This window comes from Styela clava, chromosome 9 (assembly GCF_964204865.1).
Source record: "Styela clava chromosome 9, kaStyClav1.hap1.2, whole genome shotgun sequence".
Taxonomy (NCBI): domain Eukaryota; kingdom Metazoa; phylum Chordata; class Ascidiacea; order Stolidobranchia; family Styelidae; genus Styela; species Styela clava.
Genome location: NC_135258.1, coordinates 3,943,688 through 3,963,144, shown reverse-complemented (window position 1 = coordinate 3,963,144; position 19,457 = coordinate 3,943,688). Strand labels below are relative to the sequence as shown.

The 19,457-nt window shown below is 36.7% G+C and overlaps 1 protein-coding gene across 2 annotated transcripts in view; it reads right to left on the bottom strand.

The window, feature by feature from the left end:
- The window catches only part of LOC120340070 (uncharacterized), a 44,857-nt gene that overhangs the window by 25,010 nt on the left and 390 nt on the right, over window positions 1–19,457 (bottom strand). Inside the window, exons 2-26 of one of the 2 annotated variants that reach the window (XM_078116391.1) lie at window positions 18,890–18,988; window positions 17,091–17,178; window positions 16,040–16,215; window positions 15,265–15,356; window positions 14,558–14,576; window positions 13,743–13,757; window positions 12,555–12,587; window positions 12,142–12,174; window positions 10,874–10,927; window positions 10,109–10,141; window positions 9,383–9,415; window positions 8,812–8,844; window positions 8,286–8,318; window positions 7,220–7,252; window positions 6,945–6,977; window positions 6,766–6,798; window positions 6,398–6,418; window positions 5,814–5,846; window positions 4,943–4,975; window positions 3,612–3,644; window positions 3,151–3,183; window positions 2,106–2,138; window positions 1,150–1,182; window positions 460–492; window positions 110–142 (exon numbers count right to left, since the gene is read on the bottom strand). In XM_078116391.1, coding sequence (XP_077972517.1) covers window positions 110–142; window positions 460–492; window positions 1,150–1,182; window positions 2,106–2,138; window positions 3,151–3,183; window positions 3,612–3,644; window positions 4,943–4,975; window positions 5,814–5,846; window positions 6,398–6,418; window positions 6,766–6,798; window positions 6,945–6,977; window positions 7,220–7,252; window positions 8,286–8,318; window positions 8,812–8,844; window positions 9,383–9,415; window positions 10,109–10,141; window positions 10,874–10,927; window positions 12,142–12,174; window positions 12,555–12,587; window positions 13,743–13,757; window positions 14,558–14,576; window positions 15,265–15,356; window positions 16,040–16,215; window positions 17,091–17,178; window positions 18,890–18,988 — 1,125 coding nt within the window. The remainder of the gene's footprint in view (window positions 1–109; window positions 143–459; window positions 493–1,149; window positions 1,183–2,105; window positions 2,139–3,150; window positions 3,184–3,611; window positions 3,645–4,942; window positions 4,976–5,813; window positions 5,847–6,397; window positions 6,419–6,765; window positions 6,799–6,944; window positions 6,978–7,219; window positions 7,253–8,285; window positions 8,319–8,811; window positions 8,845–9,382; window positions 9,416–10,108; window positions 10,142–10,873; window positions 10,928–12,141; window positions 12,175–12,554; window positions 12,588–13,742; window positions 13,758–14,557; window positions 14,577–15,264; window positions 15,357–16,039; window positions 16,216–17,090; window positions 17,179–18,889; window positions 18,989–19,457) is intronic. The other variant, XM_078116392.1, reaches the window with a different exon arrangement.

The window sequence follows — 19,457 nt, the reverse complement described above, 5'->3', positions numbered from 1 at the left end:
TTATGAAATTTTTCTATTATGTTATTTCTACAAAGAGGCTAACCCTAGAATTGCTTGCTAGCGCCATCTCGCGTATTCTAAAGACTTCTATTTATTTCAATACACTCACTGTCCCAGCCAGTTGCAATAGCACCTTCCAACTCTGAAACAAAAAACACCCAGTAATAAAATATAACATGAATGGTCCCCAAAATTTCAACTCAACATTTCAACATACAATCGGTATTTCGAAATATTTTTATCATGATGCAATAAACTGTGTGACTATATGACTAGGCCCATTGACTAGATGCAAGCATTGAATGTCCAGCTTGTACACAGCCTAGTCAAATGCAAGGGAAATACAAAAGAATTTGTTGAAACTGACCGTCTGAATTACCCTATAAAAATCGTCTCTCTTTAGGGGCAATTACCCTCAGTTTGGGAACCACTGCTTTATATGAAAATATATCGACCTACCTTCAACCTTTTCAATGATGTAATCTCCTTCGTCTGAAAATGAATTTGATATGTTTTCTATTACACACGGCAAAATGGGAACACTTAATGATTTCAAACATGGGTTTCTATATTTTTATACCAGTCGGAAACATACGCATAGTCAGGGGGTGAACAACTGTGCTTGTATAGCTTAGATAACTTTAACAGCAAAATAAGTCTTTAGAGAGATTCTTTAGGATTTCGAAACCTCGATGATGGCAAACTAGCGCAGGTTTCTCACTTTGTTTTATATTAGTCATCCGGCCATTAAAGTACTCAATGCCATTTAGGATTTGAGCATATCCATGGGTTGCATGATTTTACAAAATTCAATGAAATCACAGATTCATACCACTCACTACTACATACTGATAACTAACATATTGTAGCAGTCAGAGACACTTTGCGAATACTGTGTGTAACGACGTCGAAGATAAAAGCGATATTACTTTATTCATTCCAAAAATATCTATAGGCTCAATGGAATTTGTTTTATGTATGTGATGACCTCAGAGTTCGAGTTATTTTATTTGTCACTTGAATCAAAAAGTTACAACAAAAAGACAGGAGTTGCAAAGTACGGATTGTTTTGTCCTAATATGACTTTAAAATTAAAAAGTGTGTGCGTAACCTTTAATTTTTTTTTATTGTAAGTATTACTTTACTCACCTTTGGCAGTGATGCTCACAGTGTCGAGTAGTTCTGTAGGATAATTTTACATTTCATATCATGCGTGATGAATAACAGGGTTCTTTGTTTATGAGCAATAGGATAAACTCTTCAAGATAAATTAAATAGAAGTTAGAACTGAGCATTTGGAATCGAATATTCAAATCAATTTGAATCAGTTCAGACAATAGTTCGAATCGCTGCTATATTGTTTTTTTGCAGCCAATGGTCGAAGCGAATCTGTTATCTTTTTGTTGAAGCAATATTTTTTGAATGCACACTGACATCTCCCTCTTCTCTCCCTGGTTTATTGATGAAGCATGTTTCTTATTGTGTGTGTCTACTCAGCAAATTGTATGAGTGGTGAATTTTGTGATTTTAGTAATTCTTAAGTTGAAATGACCCATTACAATAAAAATTCGAATACAATTACGTATACCCTAAGTATTCGAAATTCGATTCGAAAGATATTCGATTCGATGCTGAAATCATCAAGTATTCGAAAATGCCAATAATAGTTATTGAATGAATAAGATTGTGTCTGCTACTCATATAAAGTGTACATAAACACATGCTTAGTGCTTTCCAAACTTGATTGAACGAGGGCCAAAATTAGAAGCGGATATTCGCGAGCCGGAAGAGAGGAACGCCCGCAAGGTACCGATACCGATACGAATAAATAAGATACCGTATATTTGAATTGTTACGAATATACACATTCTTAAACTGTGATAATGACGTAACAATTGACGGTATTAAGATCGCAAAATTTTGAAGAGATGGAAAATTAAAAAATTCGGCGGGCTATATTAAATCGTTACGCAGGGAGTAATTGCCCCGCGGGCCGCGGTTAGGGAACTACTAATTTGGATGATTCTTCTTGATGAAATGAACGGGAAAATCTGGGATCTTCAAGATTTATTGCAATTCGAAAATTTCCCGTTATTTTGCGTTACCTGACATATCACTTTGTATATTGTAATGCAATTCTGAAAAATAACAAGAGAATAGAATAAATATAATGATGGTAAAACATTTTTCGTAGCTCAAAACACTTTTCAGTCTCTCAAAGCTCTTGAAACCCATGTTCCGGCCGGACCCGCTGATTGTTATGGTCTAACTTGGCAATTAAAAATGCCGCCACCCGATTTATATATACAAGGGTGGCCCAAAAGTAGGTATACAGTTATTAATTTTATATGCTTTGAAGCTACTTGCAGTTCACTTTATGTTACTTGTTAAGTACCACAAAAATTGCTTGTTTTGTTAGATAATAAATCTAGTGTGAATTTTACATTAGTTTTCTAGCTGCTTGGAAGGTAATACATTTTGTAAATCTTTATTGTATTTGAGGGTGAATGGCAAATAATTTAAAAGAAGAGCAAAGAAAATTGATATTAAAGAAATATTGGAAGTATGAAAATGCTGAGACTGTACGTAGGGCATGGCAAGAATGGACACAATGGATTTCTTTTTTGGGGGTGTTGTAAAGAATAAGGTGTATGAGAAGAATCCCCAAACAATAATTGAATTAAAAGATTACATTTATGACACAATCCGGTAAATGGATAAAGATCGAAATTTGTGCCGTACTGTGTGTCAGAGTGTTTTGGACAGGTGTGAAGAATGTTGCAATGTCGGAGGAGGACATTTTGAGCACTTAAGAGACTAAACAGTTTCTGTATACGATATAGCTAGCATTCTTGAACTCTGAAAGGGCCTAAATGAGAACTAGAAACCTACTTTTGGACCTAAACTCTACTTTTAATAACGGTATACCTAATTTTGGGCCACCCTGTATATATCTACCAATGTGAAGAAAGCTACCAGGTCAGATTAGGGTCAACTTGTTTCTAAAACACGTTGACTGGCAGTTGATAATTAATTGTTCGCCTGTAAGGCAATAGAGATAAAATGGAGGGATAGAAAAATTGGACGCGGATGACCCAGTATCGTAATTTGACACCACTATCTATTCAAATCATTGGAAATTATTCTTACCCGCAAACAAGTCTTTAAATCCGACGTCTTTTTCTGTAGAAATTATTAGCATTTGAAAAAGCATGTATGGATTTATAGGATAGTATGTTTTTTGGAGTCGTTTTACCACTCCACTCTGCACAAGGCGGTGTAAAAGCAAACACTGTTATGTGACACACGGTGGTAAACTTATTGTCTGAGGAAGTCTGAATTTGGTCAGACAAAACGTTACAGAAATATATTTATGCTAGCGTGCAGCAAGTCTCTTGAATTGCATAATATGGTATGTTTGATTCTTGTCACAGCATCCTTGCCTTATGCGCATACGGATACACTAGTGCAAAGAAATATATGAAAGATTGGAAGTCCTAACTCATAATTACTGCAGCTGATATTTCTGTAAGATCTGGATTCATACGGTTTATTGCTATTTGAACCACAATTTTACGTGAATTTCAAGGTAGAAAATTTCCTTTACTCACCAGAAAATCCATTGGCTATAATTTTCTGTAAATCTGTGAAAAACAATAAGAACAACATTCGTGGATAGGGATAGGATAATGATTATTAATGTCATAAATATTAAAATGGTCTCGCCGTGATGTATGTTTAATGATCTACGGCTTCCTCCACCATCAAGTCCATGCTTCTAAAAACAAAATAACTAACAAATCTCATACCCGACATGGAATGGTAACCGGAAGAGAGGCCGTGGTTCGCCATATGATTAAACCGTCTTATCAACTTTCCTCTCATCCAGAATAAATAGGTAAATCATATTCTAATGAGGATGACAAAATGTGAGATATCAAGCTGTCAAGACTAGTCATGGATCAGGCGCTATGAGCAGAAAGGTAGAAATACCGTCGTTCCGTGCTATAGTTTTCTATAATGTCATGCAACTAAAAAAATAACTGGCTAGCCAATCTCAAACTCGACATGGGCTATTAGGCCGTGGTTCGTCATATGATTAGTACGGCCTTCCCGGCTTTCCTCTCCCCGGGATAAATATGTAAATCCGGTGCTCCTGAAGTATGCGCACCAAGATGTCGCACACTGAACCCTAACCTGGTACACATCCTGAGTTTAGGTTGTGCGCCATCCTGGTGCGCATACTTCAGGAGGTCCGTAAATCCTATCTTATTATCAAGAAAAGAGTCTTTTTTCTGTGTCAATGGAGGTTAATTCTTCCAACTAGAGGTGGAATTGAAAACCGTGGCAACCAATTTCAATATAGAACCTGAATAACTAGCAAATTTAGGGTACTCCCGAAGTATGCGCACCAAGATGTCGCATAATCTGGACCCTAACCTGGTACACAACCTGAGTTCAGGTTGTGCGCCATCTTGGTGCACATACTTCAGGAGGTCCAATTTTAGTTTATGCAGGAGCGTGTCTAGATGGGGACCATAAAGGCAGCTGCCCCGGGAAGCACGTTTAAGGGGGTAGTTTGCTGTTTAGTTTGAAGATTTAAATAACAATATTACAAATATTTCACTCTTATTTGACCTTTAATTCATTCATTCTCATGTAGAACAACATCTATAATTCGTGTATCCCTTCGAATTATTTTTGAAGTTGGGTATAAGATGCATTATTATCAGAAACTCGTCCCGGGCATCAGAAGACTTTGACAAGTGTCTAAAGGAGGCTTCTCTAGGGAAAGCGTGTCTAGAGTGACGTGTATATAGGAAGCGTGTTTAGAGCGAGCGTGTTACAAGGAGGGCGTGTCTAGGAGGGCGTGTCTAGGAGGGCATGTCTAGGAGGGCGTGACAAGACCGTGATTTTATGAATATTAACATAATTAAGTTACCGTCAATCGATCCACTTAGTGATGTTTGATGAGCTGCAGTAAAAAATTGAGGTAATCAGATTAATAAGCAATACTGAAAATCAATTGCAAGCAAAGAAGTGTTTCTCGACACGGCCATGTTACTACAAGATTCAGATTCAGATATTAATTTTCATCGTGCAAAAATGTGAAACAATAAACACACATAAAAATAAGAAAAAACCGAAGACATTGAATCTAGCAATTGATGAAGGGTCGCGAAAGACTCGGCGAGTCGTTCAGTCAGCGATACCTTATTGCTAAGTAGCAAAGCAGCAAATATTGCAAAGAAACAATTTAAAAAAAATCCACCTAAAATACACAATCATGAGAAGGTCAACAGATTAGTGAGAAAACCCATTGTGTTGAAGAATATCCATTGTGATTTAGAAGAAAAAAACAAGCGTTGTTTAATTCAAATAACTTTCTACGTAACTTCCTAATATCCTACGTGGAGTTGCAGAATTTAAGACGTTAAAATGTGAGTATGTGTACCGCAATGCAATGTTCTGAACTGTGAAGGTTGGCGTTAGGAATACGCTCGCCACACTCTCGTTACCTTGTGTGCGTTCGCAGGTTTGAATCCAATGCGGGATTAATTATGTGTAAGAGGATTCTTCGCCGCCGTAGGGTTGTTCACGTAACTTGTGTCGGTTAATAGGGCTTCCTTAACCATTACGTCCATTCATCTGAGTACAAATAACTGACTAAATAATCCCATACCAAGCATGAACTGGTAACCGGGCGAGAGGCCGTGGTTTGCCATATGGTTATGTTTTATCGGCTTTTCCTTCATTTGGAATAAATATGTAATTCATATCCTATCTCATATGTATAACAAGATAAAGCTTACCAGCAAATTTGGTTATCACTTGTTTTCTATGACCTGGAATTTAGATGAAATAGTGTTTGTTACATTAAAAGCGCCTAAGATAGGGATGTGAATTTATACATCTTCTTGCTCGAAATCACTCACGAAAGCGATTCAATAACTGAATCAGGACTCTAGTTCACAAAAAAAACATCAAAATTATGTCAAATCCACCAAATATTGTCATAAACAACTAAAATTTTGCTAAAACGTTCTGAAACTGTCAAAAACGGATTCACACACCTTCCCTTGGTGTTTGCAATATTTTTTTTCTTGTAATATGATTTTATTGTGGTGACGAATAAATGATGATTGATTGAAATCATCTCGTAAAGATGCAAAAATCGTCAAAAACCACAAAAAGAAAAAAAACGTGCAAAATCAGAAAGTAACTTTCCTATAGCTTATTAGCTATTATTACTAGAATAAATTGTTATTTGGACAATTTTTTTTCAAATGCGCTTTTTTGTTGCACTTATTGCCGATTGTAACTTTTCTAACGGAGCGTTTCCCATTTTTGCTGGAAGGCTCCAAACCTCGTGAAAAAAAGTGAAATAATGCATTACCTGATATTAGTTCGTCGTGACCTAAAATAAATGATAGATTATGTTTTTCAATTTTAGGAGTTTACGTTTTACATCAGGGTTATGCGACATTTTTCTCACGTAAGCTGGGCCACACAAAACAAAATAAAAAAATTCGGCCGGAAAGGCGAGAGAAGATAATTACACAACCCTGTTTTAAATCGTATACACACGCCCTTAAAATTCATCAAATCTTCAGTCGAGGTATTACTTTTTGACAAAGTTTCAACACCTCAAAAATAAAGTTTTACAAACACGGTTTCAATCAAATCGCTGATAATCCCGTGTCAAAACTGTGTGTCTACCTTGCAGCATTTACAATACCTTCTACAAGCTTCTACAAGACTTACCAGTGAATCGTTTCAACATGTCACTATCCAGCGCTAGAAGAAAAAATTCGGTAATGAATCTGTTTTGTTTTTTTGTTCAACGAAAAAATAAAAATTTTTGCAAAGCTATCTTTATGTCCATTTCACGTTTAAAAATATTTGATGAATTCGTCAAATAAGCTCAACGGCAGGTAACTTACTTGACAGTCTGTTTAGAGTTTTCTTGTGAAGTTCTGAAAAAACAAGTGAGCAATTCTGAAATATATGAACATGAAGTTCATATAACTAATATGGCTGATTGAAGTGGCGAATCTTTTCTAATTGTAAAGACAAGATACAAACATGGCGTATTAGATCAAAAAATTGTGACATCTTAAATCAAAATATAAGGCGTGAAAATGACCAGGATGCAGTGATATTATATCCCCATTGAACATTCAACTAATTATTTTTTTAAGATATATTTATATCTTACCTTGAGCATGAAGATTGATAGTTTCTGTGTGACCTAAAATGATTTAATATTGGAGATTTCGTTCAATAAATTGCGCGTTTTCAGGACTTTTTACAAGACAGTTACCACTCTTGAAAAAAGTCGGAATGTTCCAGATTCGTGTATATTTAATTAAAAACATTCTGATATGACACGAAAAGTAAGACTTGCAACCTATTAATCCAACATCGTCAGTTCAATGCTCTAACTACTAGAGTTCAGATATGGGCAAGTTTTTGAACGAAGGGCCAAATTCGCCCATCTAGACCGGCGGGCCATGTGAGTGTGACGTAAAAAGTTACAATTTATGAACAATATTTACAGTGTTACAAAAGCAAAAGTGGAAAATATGGAATCGCCTCAAAGACTCAAACAAACAAAGACTTGCACCAAAACTAAATTTAATCGCAATCTCAACAAATTCCTTGAGCTATTTTTTTAGCTAAAACATCAAAATTTGTTTTTAGTTTTGTTGTGGCAGCATCGGGCGGGCCAGATTGAATTTCTCAACGGACCGAATTTGGCCTGTGGGCCGTAGTTCGACCATGCCAACTCTAATAACTGGGCTTTCACAGACAAAGTTAAAAAATTAAATGTTTAGTTAAAATAGTTCGTAGTTGTAACGTGCTCAGCTCTGGGAAATGATTAAACTGAGCGCATTTTAATTTTGACAATTTGGGTAAAAGCCCAACACAAAATTTTCAGCCTTATCTTATATAAGATAGGGATACGCAAATAGCAATAATAATAACTAGTCATATAATGTGCAGGGGTCTGCAAATTACACCCGCGGGCCAGATCCGGCCCACCGAAGCGTTTCATCCGGACCACTTGTGTTTGCTAAAATTACGACTATAGTTTTATGAATATAAATTTCTATTAAAAATGTTGATGAAAATAATGTCCCATTATTAACGTTAGCCTAGCTGTAAATAACCGTTTTTTATTCATAGTCTTCCAAGTTTTGAAGCCCCGGCCCTATATCCCTGTACTATTTTTCAAGTATTATCTGTTTATACTTGCACATAGATATATATTCTATACTTACGTTTGAATTGTTTATCCAACCTGATCTTTTGCTCTGTGGAGGAAAAAGTTATCACAAGTTTTACGCCTGCACTTCGAAGAAATCTTTGTGCCAGCGACTACTAATAGTATTCAACCCATTTAGGGTGCCCATAAAGTCTCAATATTTTTCAAAAATATTTTTTTTTAAGGGGGAAATCATCGATACCTTATATTGTTTTGGCCATCACAGATGTATTAAATTACTGATTGAAAAACAACAAACCTTGTTAGGATATCGAGAACTGACTTCATGAAAAAAAAATGAAATTGTAAAGGAACTTTGTGGACATCCTGTACAATTACTGTTGAGCAACACTTCGATACTAAATATAAAATAAACAATAAAATCTATTATAAAATGAAATCAGCAAGCGACCCAAGGTTTTTATGTTTCATGTATATTCTTCCGGAGATGAGTTTCTTTACTTCGGAGTGTGTGTACGATTATTTTTAGCCAATTCTCTAGGTTTGTCGTTTAGGCTCAATAAACGACTCATCATACGAACCCTTAGCTCGATCTTTCACTACATCCTTTGTGCCTGAAAAGTATGTATGGTCAAATATTTACTGGTTTGAAGCGGTTAAAACTAGTTGAGACTGGTTAGAACTGGCACATTCTGGTTTGAATAGGTTCGTAGCATACTTCATCACAAATTCTTCAGCAAACACTCATGTCAAATCAAGCAAGACACCAGAATAAAAAAAAGACTCATCGTGCTGAGCGTAAGAATACGCTTGTCACCGCACCTCTGGTTACCCTGTGGATTCGCAGGTTCGAATCACGTGGAGAATAATTATGTGCAAGAGAATTGCTGAAATCCTCCTCGCCGCCGTCATGGTTCACGTAAACGCTGGTCGATTACGGCTTCCTTCACCATCAAGTCCGCGCATTTAAAGAAAATAACTGGAAAACCAATCCCATACCCGACACGGGCTGGTAACCGGACGAGAGGTCGTCGTTCATCATATGATTAACCCGCCTAAGCCCTTTCCTCTCCCCCGGGATAAATATCTAAATACTACCATATCATATGCAATTCCAGTTAAGGTAGCATCCAGAGACATTACATGACTTACTGTTAAGACCTTTGAGTGTTTTTTCTTGAATAACTAAAATAAGAAAAATAAAAATACAAATTTATAAACAAAATTATTTACAAAACATTAACAGCTGATATGACACTGAAATAGAAATTCAATGGCGGCGGTAGTTGGAGTCTGGGACAATTTGTATACCCGGATTCGGTAGTCAGAGTCAATGTAAGTTTTTCCCGACTCAACAGGAGTAAAGTTACCCCTGCCGAGAACAACTATGCTACATTGAGTATTCAAAAATGTACATGAGGGGTCTGCAATAACCCTCCGGCCGAGCCGTTTAGTATTTTATCTTTAGTATTTTATTTAGCTCTTATCAATGCTTATATTTTTCCCCATCAAGCATAGAATCCTAATCCGACAGCTCATGTTTAAAATTGTGCACACACGGGTAAAAGTTCATATAGTACAGTAGTTTGATAGTGAGTTAAGGGTTGCTACAACAAGATGGTATTAACGATCTATGGTCGAAATGTAATAGGTAAATGTAATAGGTCGAAATGTAAAATGACCCACTAAAATGTTGAATAAATAAAATTTCGCATTGTGAGAATTTTTATTTGTTGTGTACATGAAAAAAGTATAATTTTTTTGTGCTGCTCAGCTAGATGTATGAGATTGGTTATAGGACCCACCGACAAATATGTTGCACACATTTGACATGAATATTTCAAATTTGACATAATCTTGATTTGTTTGTAATCGTACCTTTCATGTTTGTCTCCATTTCCTTAGTATGGTCTGCAATAAAATAAACAATTAGTCAATTTCCGTATTGACTGATATAAATAGATTAATTAAACGTCCGGTACAAAGTCTAATAAATAGATTAAATTTATGAACATATGTCGCAATTTTACAGTACTCAATTTTTCCACCGGACTAAAATATCATTTTTTTTATGTAAGACGCTTGTTCACGCCTTTCTGCTCCAAACATGGCTTCGCATAAGCAAAGTCGAGGCGTTATTTTGAAAAAAAATCAAAGTTTTTTGTTTAATTATCACACCTTGAGTGCGCTGTTGGGGATGCATATGATTTAAACCAGTGGTTTCAACCCTTTTTCTTCCGTGGCCCACTTATGTTGCACGAAACATTCTGTGGCATTAACTTCCTCATGCAAGGGAAAAACAAGAAAATTAAACATTGTGGGTGAGGACCCCCTTGTGAATTGTAAAAGAAAAAAGCATTTTTCTCTTCTATACATAGCATTTTTCGTAGCTTGTAACGCTTTTTTGAACTTTCAAAGACTCTTGTAAACCGATGTTTTCCGGTCTGAAAAGCCTCCGGTTGCACCCGATAACTGTTACGGTCGAATCCTCTCTTTTAACCATTTCTGTCTACGCTCCTGATCGAGAGAAAACGTCACGCGCAAAAAAAAGCAAAGCTTTCTAATCATTATGCAATCGCGCCCTCACTTAATCCCCATATAGGACTCCATTCAAACAAAATAATTGCCAACTAAAAATCTTACTTTTGAGCGATCCAGCCATAGTTTTGACTTCTTTTTCGAGAACGTCATCGAGGTCTTAAAAATAAATAAAATACAAGTTGCCAGATTTTAGAAACTTTATTGGGAAAAACAGTTACCTCACAGTGGAAATCCACGCAAACCAGTAGAGCAGTGGTTCTAACACTATTTAAGCCACGTCCCCTTTTTTGAATTTGTCTTGCGGGCCACCTCAAAAATAACTATCTAACAATAAGTTATCAATAACAGATAGTAAGGCAAAAGGATTTTAAAAATACACGTTGAAAATGCGTATATGAAAGGTGAATATTCAAAATAAGGCGGCGGGCAGGATAAAATCAAACGAATATTTTATTTTTATTTTTAATTAGCCTCACGCCCACTCAAAACATTGTCTACGCCCCCTTGAGATGCGATCCCCACTGTTTGAGAAACACTGTGGTAAATTTGACTTTGGGAACAGAGTGATTTTTTTAACTGTGATAACACCGCAGAACAGTTGCAAAATTACGATTGTTTTTAGCACAGTACGCACCCAAATTGGGCTTGAAACGAAAATAACTTGAAATGAAAAAAATTCGCAATTCTTGTTTCACAGTTTTCCTCTATACAAGTAGCCAATATAAAATTACAAATTTTTCTCTATTTGGTTTATCGCGCCCTGGGGTTATGGGCATTGGGTTTGAGTTAAAGATCGCATTTTTTCAAATTTCAAGAGACCATGATTTTTACTGGATACTCCCGACGTATGTGAACCAAGATGGTGGACACCAGAACGTAGTATGTGTACCAGGTTGGGATTAGGCAATGGTTTTATTTCATTTTTCCCTATTTTTGTTCTATTACGAGTTCGGGGACTAGCCAGGTGACTCCCGTAGTATTTGTACCTGGAATTACTGCCTAATCTTAACCTGGTATACGTACTACGTTTCGGTGTCCGCCATCTTGGTTTACATACTTCGGGAATACCTTAACTGATTTATCTGTTTATTGATATATGATCTTACATTGGAGGGTAAATACGAGTTAATATATTATACTCATATGTCTTATGAACGCCTGTATTAGAGATCTTATTTTGGAGCTCCTGAAGTACATGTACCAAGATGGTGCACAACCTGAATACTGGTACACATACTATATTAAGGTTGTGCGTCATCTTGGTGCACATACTACGGGAGCTGCCTTATTTTTATCATTGATTTTTCAAGGTATTTGTTCTTTGCTGACATAACCACTACGCCAACTCTCATATCCAAATGCCTTCTTACCGTCCATTCTAATCTTGAGGGACTTGTAAACATCTGAAAGTAGAAACATGAATTTGAGAATAAATTAAATAATTCAGTCTTAGTTCTTTCTGCTGGCAATGCTTTTTGTGTGGGATTATATTCATTAATGTACAGCTGATTTTCCAATCGTATGACGTTAACTCCCTCATGTTTCGGGTTGAATGTTCATTACTGGCGCAAAATGCCCCACCATAATTTTATATGATTCAGTGGCTCGTGGCGATTTTGTGATTGGCCGTAACTTTGATTAGAGATGAGTTTCATTCGTTTCTTAGTGAGTGCGAGTCACCTTGTTTGAGGCAAACTCTCATGGAGTAAGGAATACTTGCGTGTTTATTTTACGTCAATGACTAAGACCGCCTGTAACAACTTTGTACAAAAATGAACCTTACCTCGGATCAACTTTCTTGTCTCATCAGCAAGTCCTGTGAAGAATGAGAAAAAATTCCAATTGCGTATAATGAAAGTAATAATCTATTTGATTTGGCATGAAGCATTTATACGTCTTCATTCTGAATAAAGATCTGTGAATGCATTTAAGGGCACGGAAGGAGTAAAATTTTCGGTGCTCCGAAAGTATGTGCACCAATGGGGAGCACAACCTGAACATAGTATATGTACCAGGTTAGGCTTATCAGGTTGTGCGCCATCTTGGTGCACATACTTCTGGAGCGCCAATTTTTCCGATTTGGGAATGCCAATGCCATCGTTACAAAACCGCGGAGTAATTCTACTTTATATTCGCTATGGAAATACTAATATTCTTTTATTCCTTGGTATTACCATAACACTTATTCATACACACATTCTATGTACTTGAACTGTTCAAAAGCGGGGATGCAACTTGCGCATAGTACTTGCTACTGAGCTAGGTATCCAATAAATTTGGATGAATGAATTACTTTTTATGTCTATTAAGGGGAGAATAAAGAATTTCAAAACAGACGAAGGTAGGAATTTGACGACATAGTTGGGAACCATTGACATGCATTCAACGAGACACTGGGTAAGGTAGAGCTCATGATGTTTGAGTGAACCAGGAATATTTAATCTGCTTCGTCGACATAGTTAGGACCAACACTTGGGTTTTGATAATTTTGTATCTAGTGCAAGGTGGTCCAAGATTGGCAGCTCCGCGGGGCAAAAAATTACTTTTGCATTGTTCGCAGGCCACAATAGTGCCAAGAACTTTGCTTGTTTAACTTCACTAGTTGCCTCAGCAAGCCATAACACTAGTCAATTCAGTGACATTAGTGATACAACAATATGTCCAATGATTTTTTGGTTAATTTTATGACGAAACAACACGAAATGCGATTTTTTGATTCCTCTCCGAATGCGACGCGGGCCACAGATGATGAAGTGGCGGGCCACATGTGGCCCGCGGGCCTGGGTTTGGACCACCCTGATCTAGTGTATCGAGGATAAACATATGCGTATATCTCAGAATATCAGTGTGTTCTTTCAAATTCAGGAAAACCTGAATAACGAGATTCACTTTTTCAACTTTTACTTGAACGCTTGGGACACGCGAAATTTGTATCAATAAGTTTACAAATAAAAAATCTTAATGGACTTACTATTTTCTGTTATCTCTGCAAGAATAAATTTGTATCGATATTTTATTTTTAACATATAGATAAACATTTATGATCTATTATTTGTTTTAATACTTGCAAAACTATTTGTCTTTTGCAGTAATTTGTCATATTTGGCAAAATTTGGAACCAAACATGCAGGTCAGAAAAGTATGAAAACATATTATGAAAATAGCCTGTAGCTGAACAAGCTTTAAGTATTTATTAAAATTGCAGGAAGAATGGAGCAGTGGCCAGTTACGAGTTATTCCAATCGGTATATGGACATTTCGGCCCACTCAGAATCGAGTGCAGAGGCACGTTCATCAACAATGCGTGGGGCTGAATTGCCATATTTCAGAAATAAAATGGAATTTTGTTATGTTTTATATTATTATAATTCGTTAATATAAGATATTTTAAATTCTGCTAATGATTTGGGTTTTGCGGAACAAACTACTCATCCTTCTTCTATACTTTATTGCTGGTGGATCCGTGTGCGTAAAATGCAAGGATGCTGTAGCAAGAGTGTAGACAAATATAATAAGGGGTGAAAGAGTCTTGCTGCACACTAACACTATGTGTGCACTGCGCAGCAAGACTCTTGAATCACTTAGAATATTTTAAGTTCGCTGGTAAATACTTTACTACCACAAAATATTTATCACGCAATCGAGCCTCACGCATTGATCCCGCGCTCGAGTTTGTGTGGGTCGATATGTCAAAAAGCAATTCCAAGCAACGATTTGATTTGTTAGTTGAAAAAAACATTTTGTTTTATTTTCATATCTTGCAGTAAAATATTTATGTTTACTTACCCTTAGGAGGAGCATTTTGCTAAATAAAAAAAAGAGAAAACATGTTTTAAATTCAAGGAGGAACCAAAGTTGAAGGCGAGCACCCGGCTGACAAGCCATGGCCCCCGGGTTCGAGATGACTGAGACAGAGCATAGCCTTGTTTGGAGCGAAGAAATGAAATAATGACATAGGAAATTTTAGAGCTTAATGTTCCTGGTTCAGCGTTTCAAATATTTACGCTATTTGCTGGGTCACCTTCGTCCAATATGAAAATCCGTACTTTTGCTATTAAATTGTCTGCGAAGGACACTCTTCCTGTTGCAATTTTTGCAGAGACCCAGTTTTATGACGATCTTATCTTATAGAAAACTACGCTTTCTCTTTTACCCATGAGACCATAGCAGGCATAATAATAGATATGCAGTTTTTATTTCTTGATAATAGAGGAAGTTGTGGCGGGGGCACTACTTGGTAAAAGATTAGGAAATTCTAGAAACCATACGTTTGATTTATGTACGAAGCGATTTTACCCCTCCACCTCAAACAATGTTGTACAAGTATTTAACCTCGGACGCCAATGTAAACATGTCTAACGCTTTGCATAAATACTTAGTTTCAGGAAGTTTTAGTTTGGCTTTTTTTAGTTTGGCCTCACTTCTATAGATCTTAAAACCCTGAATCATTCACCACTGACGACAAAAAAGTAGGGCATAAAATAAAGTAATACCCAGGTGTAAATGAAGATGACCAGAATACAGATCGCAGCCGAGACCAGGAACACGTAGATTACAAAGGATAAGATCACTTTCCATCCCGTTTCTTTAAAAACAAAAGAATTAAGAGATCAGGTAACCAATGCTGGTTATCTAGATAATATCTAATGAAAAATATTTTAGCTTAATATTACAGCCAATGTTGCTGAGTACGGCTTTGACAAATCAATCAACCCACATCATCTAAAGGTTGCATTGAATAGCCATAAGACCACCAACAGATATTCCCGCTTCAAGCTGATTTCATATTAAATTTAAAGTGCTCCTTCGCAGGAAAACAGGTACATAAGTCATTGTGAATTGCGTGACAAAGATGCCACTTTACTGAACCCTGAACAAGATACATATTTACATAATTATCCTGGTGGAGAGAAAAGGAGATGAGATGTCTCAATCTTATGGCGGATCACGGACTTTCGTCCGGTTACCAGTCCAAGTCGGGTATGGGATTAGTTGGTCAGGTATTTGCTTTCGGAAGCACGGACTTGATGGTTAAAAAAGCCGTAAGCTGTATTTTTAATAATACCAACCTATTTCTGGTAAGGCACTGCCTAAATATTGACTTATTCACACAATCGCGCAATTTCTCAGGCTTCCATCTTTCAATCCAATACGAGCTCGGGTGGACCATAGTCAATATACAGAATAGACTACATTTACGTTCATAAATGCACTTCCGCATATTCATCCGATGTGGTCGCAAATAGGTCAAAGTACGTAAGATGTCACCTTTACTAAACGATCCGAACATTCTCTTCCTCTCTCGTTCTTGTCTCTCTTTTAAATCCAACTTCTTTCGTGTATTCGTTTCTCTCTCGTATTTCCTTCCTCTTACTTTTCTCTTCTTTTCCGTTTGTTTCTCTCGCTTTTCCCGGCGCTTTGAAAGCTCTTCAGAGACTTTAGGTCTAAAAAGGCAAAATTTTGTGTTTTTGCCTAATTTTTGGATCTCCGCTCTAGGAGACCCTTATTATCGGTCGTTTTGTCTGTGTATCTGTCTGTCTGTCTGTCTGTTTGAAACGGCTGGACCAATTAAGATGAAATTTTTCACGTGGGTTATCCTGTCACCCTAGTATTGTGCGTTCTATAGAAAGTAGATGGAGGTTTCGTTTTCATGGAAACAGCGAAAAACGCGCCGATCGTTATAAAATTTTAATTTTTTTCACAATTTCTCGCCGTTTTCTCGCCAACCAAGTCAAAAATTGAAATTCCAAGAATGCTACCTTCCGCATAGAAAAACACTCTTTCCAATAAGTTATCTTTGGCCTCGATACTCCATAAACTGAAGGAGCCTTAGGGATTTTAGTGAAGAATATTTTTTAACTTTCAGCCACAATATACCAGTCACGCGAGTAAGACTACGAAACGCGCAGCGTTTGAAATGAACGTAGCGGAACGAGCAGCGTTCAAGTAGTGGCCCGCCGAGAACTCTATTTTCCCACATCTGGCCCGACGACTAGAGAAGTTGCCCAACCCTGGACTCTAACTCGACAATTAGAACCCTTTAAAATGCCGGGTTACGCTTCTGTTTTGGGCTTTCACAAAAATCGAACATGTATGAAAATGATTGGTTTGAAATGTATCCGCATGTACTAAAAAATATGAAATCCAGAGTGGTGCAGACTCTACTGCAATACTTCACCTTTACTACACGGAATAATATAAAATAATTAAATTAGAAATGGGCATGGAATTGCAAAAACGATGTATTTTTTGGTACTCAACAAATTCAACACTTTATTTATTTATATAAACATTACTTGGTTATATGCAAAATTCATACCCAGAATCTTTCCCTTTCACATCATTCCTCTTTTTTGCTCCCTCTTTTGCAGATATTTGTTTTCCTTTAGTATTCGATGGTTCTTTGCCTTCAAATGTGGAGAGTATACTTTTAATGCTTGCAAAGTGTGAGAATATTGTAAATATAAAAGCCGACTCTTAGGCTCTGTTTGTCGAAAGTAGAAGCGCATTACTTATCAATGACCATTTATACAGCGTTTTTTGGGCATTATTGGCATCGTTGTAGCAATTTAACTACATATCGTCACGCTAATAACCGAATTGCGTAAGTCATTTTTGGCGATATTGAGTTTTTTATAAAATAGGTATTTATGTAATGCTGCGCACCTGTCTGTTAACTCAGATTTTATTTTAAGAATTCCAAAACCCATAAAAATGGTGATTTAGTATGACATGCACATTTGTGCAATTGTTTCGTCATAAAGAATTATCATTGGTACCGCAGGACTATTGTGACGTCACAAAGGCAAAATAATCTCGGCTAAGGATTTTCGAGTTTTTGCATCTCAGATTCTAGCTTAGCGCGTATTAATTTGAATTTATACTACAGTATAGGAAGGCGTACACTTGTGATATTCACTGTCCGAGTCCAATTCACCTTGGTTGGCTCTTATATTAGGTACATTGCTGTTTTATTCTTTATATTTAATCTTAGTCTTATTTCGGTGGGTGCGCAGAACGTGTTATATTGACGAAATATATATATTTAAACATAAAAAATAATGTAATTGAAACCGATTAGCTATTTTGGGGATTAGACATTGTAGATACTAAGAATTACATTCGTTTTTGGAATGTTTAGTTTTCAGGACTGGTGCATATAGTATAGTTGCAAAATTGCGTATGTCCCCAAGTCATAGACACATTTCTGCGTAAGTCACAGTGCGCCATTATGACGTCACTTAACTGCGTCATACAAATTAACTTAAATCCGGCTACGATCAAAAAATTGAACCATGGCAAATTATTGACTCTCAATGGCATAACAATATCATTAGGAAGTTTTATACGTTTTTCTCAAAACTGCTAAAAATGACTTACGCAATTCGGTTATTAGCGTGACGATATGTTATAATAGCCTTACTATAAAGGCCTTGTCGATTTTTACATAGCAGTGACCGCTCTATTTTGGGCAATCAAAAAGTATTTGTACCAAGATTACGCACAACCTGAGTAACCCAAACCTGGTACAATACAATGTTCCGGTTGTGCGCCATCTTGGTACGAATACGTCGGGAGCACCCTATTTTGGGTATTGACGGCATTCCTGTGCCAATTAAAATCTTTAGGGAAATATGCAGGGTGGTCGATATAAAAACAGCTATTTATATTTACAAATGAAAATTTGAAAACGAGATTGAGAAGAGCTTGGAACGATATCCCACAAGTTAACCTTAAACCTTAAGACCTTAACCTTTAACCTTAAGACACTTCTCTGACGTACTTGACCGATATTTTTGCATCTATGAATGTAATACAACATATGTCTTTAAGAAAACTTTGTAAAAGTTAATCTTTGTAAAAATAAATGTTGTTTAACAAATTTTGTGTTTTATATCGACACGCACCCATATTAATTCAACAATATCAGGCCTTAACTAAATATTATCTTATGTGCTGTCAACATAGTCAGGTCTAGCTCTTGGCACAGAGAACATTTTTGTGCTCACTTTGAAAAGTCGAGGAGCCGGCTTGATAAACACCAAGCTGGACCTGTATGTATATTGCGTATGGATGTTCAGTGTCACATTCAGTACGTAAATAAAATAACAAGCTTACCTGTAGTGCCCTCCTTAACATACACATTGCCACCCTGATCTCTTGAACTGCCGGCCTCCTCAAACTGCGTCTGAAGAGGTACGTGAGTCGTCTTTGTAACTGAAATACCGAAATGTTGTTGTCACACGTATTTTATAACTTTTGCTTTGAGAACGCTCTACCTAAGAAGTTACTGATACATACGTTAAGTGGTTATTATTTTGTGTTAATCCGCATTTCAAAAATAGGGGAGTTCTGAAATTACTAATCGCTAAATTAGACAATAATAGATAGAGGGTCTGAGTATTAGGAGTTCTGAGCCCACAACAATAACAACAAAACGAGAATATCGGTTGGAAACCGAAGACTTATCGATCGATAGTTAGGGGATCCCCCAAAACAGAAACTGCAGTTTCGATTCATCCGCTCTTGTAACTTGCGCACTGCGCATCGCACACACACACTCGGCGGGTTTCAAAATTCTCTCGCTTTACAAAAATCTAGATCACTATATCAATAATTGATTGATAACTCGCTAATTATACGACATAATTCGCCCAAAATCAATAGGCCTCTGGTCCGAGATAAG